General features: G+C 36.7%; 1 protein-coding gene across 1 annotated transcript; it reads left to right on the top strand.

The window, feature by feature from the left end:
- The first annotated feature begins 2,167 nt into the window (after positions 1–2,167).
- On the top strand, positions 2,168–3,929 carry LOC106302099 (cysteine-rich repeat secretory protein 56). Its single transcript, XM_013738618.1, has 2 exons — positions 2,168–3,200; positions 3,686–3,929. The coding sequence occupies exons 1-2, from the start codon at positions 2,441–2,443 to the stop codon at positions 3,820–3,822; spliced, it is 897 nt and encodes a 298-aa protein (XP_013594072.1). The 5' UTR covers positions 2,168–2,440; the 3' UTR covers positions 3,823–3,929.
- The last annotated feature ends 1,707 nt before the right edge of the window (positions 3,930–5,636 follow it).

Raw genomic sequence — 5,636 nt, 5'->3', positions numbered from 1 at the left:
TAACTTACCTTTTCATCAAGGAAGAGAACCGTGATTCCCACAAACTCCCTGTCTTTCTTGAAGTTCAGGGAATCCCAGAAGCGGAGGAAGCCAAAGGTTATGCTCTGACTACTACGACCAAGACGGAAAGACTCAAAGGTTGAGTGACGGACGTCGGGACGCCGGTTTGAGGAACTGGAGAGGCAGAGAGAAACATTTTCTAGAAGATGGTTAAAGCTAGGAGGAATCAATGAGTTTTGTGGAGATGCAGATTGGGTTCATCAAAGATGAGAATCATATATATAGGGTTTACAGAGGAGCTACAAATCAGAAACATTTATGATCAAGCGATTTAAGATGGGGACATGAAGAGTTCACCGGTGAAAAAATAGATTACGAACAGACACACAGCGCAACTCTGTAACTCAAACTTGTTTGAGACAATGATGAAAAGAACTCAAACTCATGTTAAACGACAATAATTTACAAGAAAACTATAATTGTTGGAAACTTGAGCTTTTTTCATATAACGTGATGAATCCCATTTAAAAATGAAACCCATAATACACTTGTAGGCCCGGCCCTCAGAGGAAACCGAAGAAGCACAGGCTTTTGACCTTCATAAATATATATTAGGTTCGACCATCAATGTACAAAGTATCAGTTAGCTTAGTGGGATAAATGTTGGTGTTTAAATCTCAATAACCCGGGTTCGAGCCATGAACTTGACACTTTTTCACACTTTTTAGAAGTGGAGCCCACAAAACGCTGACGTGGCACGCTGAGGAGTGAGCAAAAACTCAACTATTATAATTAGGGGTGGGCACTTCGATTATTTTATCGATTCGGTTCGGTTTGGTTAGTTCGGTTCTAGTATTTTTCCAACTGAAATAAACCATAGTTAGTTTGATTTGGTTCGGTTCGGTTCGGTTTGTGTTCGGTTCGGTTTATTTTTGGTTCGATTTGTATTCGGTTCGGTTGTTTTTGTGTTTTTGATCAGTTTAATTAGGTTCTTCTTAGTTTAATTTTTCTAAGAGAAATTATGTTTTAAAACATAAATTATGTAAACATAAACTATGTGAAATGAATTCAATATAAATCAGAAACAAAAACTTTTAAAAACTCACAAAAAGTATACAAAAATTAAAACAAATGAAAGTTAACTAAAAAAACAATATCTTTAGTAATGTCTCTTATATCATTATTAAAAAGATTGCAATAAATCATCTTTCATGTGACGATGTGGAGAAAAACTTTTGTTTTAAAATAAAATTTGCTTTAGGTTTTAGGTTTAGATTTAACATCCACGTTTACATATATAAGATTTAAAGATACAAACTTTTCTATTTTTTTAAGTCAAATATTTTAATGATTACATATTCGGTTAGAAGAATATATGTTAATGAATGAAAAATGGAAAATACGTGGTTTGGTATTATTTTAGTATATTGGTGTTATTAATATTTTTAATTTAAATAATTACAAAAACACATCGGTTTCTCGGTTCGGTTCAGTTTAAAACCGAACCATTCAGGTTGGAAAAATTTTCAACCGAATGGTTTGAAATAGACTTTGATTCGATTCGAATCGGTTTCGGTTCGGTTGGTTCGGTTTGACTCGGTTCGGTTCGGTTTTTTTGCCCACCCCTAATTATAATATAGATTTTCCAAAATCAATTACAATGTAAAATTATGTTTTGTATTAAATTATTTTCAATTATATGTCAAATTATAAAATAATGGTTCTACATTAGTTTTACCAATTTGAGGCAGGATGGAAAAGACTCCATAATTTTGTAAGAAATGATGAGAGGCACCGCCGACAATCTTGTAAACTAAACACCTAATTCAAGTTTTAAGGTTGACAAACAAAAATGTGTTCGGAGAGTTTATGTTCTTCAATTTGTGGTCTAGATCAAATAATATCTTCGTCCCTACCTTGAACAAAAATTATTTGGTGGTACCGCCAAAACCATCCAACAAAGATGATTTCTCTTCATGATATTTAAGAATATTTAATGTCCTGCAACAAACTCATAAAATAGGATTCAATGGCATTGAAGGAACGTAATTGACTAAATTTCAATAAAAAAGCTAACAGTAATCATTTTCTTGAAACCGTATAGTATTACAATAATCTATCCAAACACAAATGTATAAAAAAACAAACTTGTCGTCTCAAAGTTTCTTTCTCTTTAACTTAACATTGAAGCAAGATCCGGAGATAAAAAAAGTATGCTCCTTTAATTTCATGGTTTCATACCTCAAACCAGCTTGGCTCTCTCAAATCCCCATTGATTTGTTTTGTCATTAAATTAAACCCTCAACGACAAAAAACAAAAACGGCAAATTACATTTTGTTTTGTCTGGACACAAAAACGCAAACTTTATGCACAACCTACTAGCAAAAAAAAGAAAAGAAAAGAAACACAACTTCGAAAATCTCTCTTTCTCTCTCGACTATGAAGCCTATGTACCAATTCTTTGCCGTCTTCTGGCTCTTCTTACCTTTCACTGTAATCTCCGGCGACAACAACAAGAATCTGATCTTCAAAGGTTGCGCAAGTCAGAAATCTCCCGACCCAACTGGTGCTTTCTCTCAGAATCTCAACACTCTCTTCACTTCCTTACTTTCTCAATCCGCGCAGAGATCTTTCGCCTCCACGACCGCCGGAACCGATAACGCAACCGCCGTAACCGGCGTTTTTCAGTGCCGCGGCGACCTCCCCGCCGCTCAGTGCTACGACTGCGTCTCCAAAATCCCCAAACTCGTCTCCAAGCTCTGCGGCGGAGGCGGAGGCGACGGGAACGTGGTGGTGGCGGCGCGTGTGCAGCTCTCCGGTTGTTATATCCGGTACGAAATCTCGGGGTTCCGGCAGACTTCCGGTACTGAGATGCTGTTCCGTGTCTGCGGGAAGAAACAGTCCGGCGATCCTGGGTTCGCCGGGAAGAGGGACACGGCGTTTGGTGCGGCGGAGAACGGCGTGAAAACGGGAGGCGACGGCGGAGGATTTTACGCGGGGCAGTATGAGTCGGTGTATGTGTTGGGACAGTGCGAGGGTAGTTTGGGAAATTCAGATTGCGGTGAGTGTGTGAAAGATGGTTTTGAGAAAGCAAAGAGTGAGTGTGGGGATTCGATCTCTGGTCAGGTTTATCTCCACAAGTGCTTCGTTAGCTACAGTTACTACTCTCATGGCGTTCCAAACATTTCTCCACTTTCAGGTAAACCAATTAAAATGAATTAGCAATATGATATTATTTACAAATAAGGAAGAAAATGAATAATTATTTACTAAGTAGGAGTAAAACGAACAATTCTTTGCAAATTATTGTAGCAATTTGTTGATCATTAAGCATTAGTTGTGCCAAGAATTGCATGATTTTGTCTGATATATAAGCATACACATGGAATCATGGATCTTGTAGAAAGAATATTTCAATGTTTCGTTGTCGTAGTAGATTAAACAAAGCCCAATGGAAGCAAGCCAAAAAGAAAGAAAAAAAACTAGTGGAAGCAATTTAAAAGAAAAAAACGAAAAGCTAGTGGGGAAATAGATTGCTTTATATAAAATAAGAGATTATGTTTTCAGATTTTAATGTTGACACATTACATGAAGTTGAAATGTTATACATTTTCTTTAATAAATTATATTATGGAAATAATGAAACGGCCACTGATGGGTGTGTGTGTTTATTTGGGTACGTAGATGGAGAGAAGAGACAGCACACGCAAAGAACAATAGCTTTGGCGGTGGGAGGAGTTGCAGTTTTAGGATTTGTGATTGTTTGTTTGTTGGTTTTGAAATCTGCCATGAAGAAGAAGAGTAAATATGATAGTTATTGAAACTCAACAGTTTTGAGAAGGTTTAAAAGAAAAGAACAGTATTATGTCCAATTTGTATATTCAATTATGATACTGATTCATAATAATGAAAGAGATTCGCCAACTTACTGATTAGTACTTGTTATTTCGTTTCCAATAATGAAGATCAATGAAAAGCGTATCCACAAATTAAGAAAAGTAAAATGTAGCATCAAAGTAGAAAACTGTATCTAGAATCAACAAGAAGTTAAAGCAGCTTTACTAGTGCAGCAATACATGACTCAATTTCATGATAAATCCACTTTTGTGTCGTTTTCGTTGTGAGGGAGTGAAATTTTATTGGTAGCTCAAAGTGACAACACCTTGGAAGCTTGGAGCTACTGACTGAACACGGTATCTATTAATTTTCTTAAAAAATTAATCTAATATATAGAACAAGTAATGCATAAATCAACTTTTTTATCTGAAAAAAACGTTTTATATGATTTGAAGGAGAAAATGTGTTTTTATTGATTATGAATGTTAATATGACGATCTCTCCCTTGCGTTCATATGTTCAGATAGCTACGGCTCTGTTGCCTAGGCCGGAGTCCGTTGCTGGATCTAGTGGTAGAGATAACACCACGTCTTCTTATGACGGCTCTGGTTAAAAATTGTGAATCGCGGTCTCTCACCCTAAATTCCGTACGTGGAAAGCTTCTAGTATGGAGAAGTTTATTCGTAATTTAAGAGAGCCACTCAAGATTTTGGCAGAGATCGACTTTTTTTGTCCTCCAACTTCAACATGCCATGGGCAGCGTTGCCAGAATATTTTTTTATGTACAAGGAATATTACCTATATATGGTTCCTCTACCTCGTCTCCTGCTAGCCTACTGTCACAGGCCTCAAAAGAATGGGTCTCTATGCTTATTGAAGTCTCAGTTCCGAGGCGCACTGTGGTAGTGTGAGCTCTTTGAAATTGTTTGTCATTATATCTAAAGTTTAGAGCTTTGAGATTCTAGAAGAGAATTGCAGGAGAAGTGTAAATCTTGAAGCTGGCTTATAAACCAAAAATCCTCAACGTTATGACAGGTTCTGAATCGTTTATATTCACTTGAAATCCAAAGAAAAAGGTATTCAATGGTGTTAACAGTACTACGAGATGGATGGGGATACATATATGGTAAGTTGGTAACCAAATGGTACGACTTTTGTTAAGAACTAAAATAGGAGAATGAGGTGCTTGGGATCATAAATGTGTTCTGCCACATAAAGCAATCCTATCCGTGGTTCCTGCTACATTCACAAAGACGGTTTGTGCAATTGTTTTGCTTTTCAAGGGACTTGAGCTTCCTAATGACATGCTCATGGAGCTGATGAGTACATGGATTTTAAGATCCGTAGTTAAGAGGTTGGTTGTTGTTGAAGAAATTTCTGAATTTGCAGTAATCTATGATGGACTGAACGTCAATGGAAAGTCATTGTTTACTGCGGCTAAGGAATTGGTCTTTGTGTTTAAAAAAAAATTGGTTTACATAGAACATGTTTATTATCTTTTTTTTTTTTTTTTTTTTTTTTTTTTTTTTGACAACAACATTCAAATACTAACTAGAATCTCCAGCCGATCTAGCAATTCAAACCGGTGGAGTTGAATCGACATAAAGCAAAGCTGAAGGAGAACTCCTCGCACCGCGTGCAAGCTTATCCGCCAAGGTATTGTGTGCTCTAAGAATATGTCTGATCCGAAAATAGGAGAAGAACATCTTACTTCGGTTGAATTCTTCCATGTGTGTAGAAAAGGCAGACCATTCTTTAGGTGTCGACACCATCTTCACCAGTTGAGAACAATCCGTCA

This window comes from Brassica oleracea, chromosome C7, assembly GCF_000695525.1.
Source record: "Brassica oleracea var. oleracea cultivar TO1000 chromosome C7, BOL, whole genome shotgun sequence".
Classification (NCBI taxonomy): domain Eukaryota; kingdom Viridiplantae; phylum Streptophyta; class Magnoliopsida; order Brassicales; family Brassicaceae; genus Brassica; species Brassica oleracea.
The sequence above is the reverse complement of the archived record's forward strand: the minus strand, read 5'-3'. Positions and strand labels throughout refer to the sequence as shown.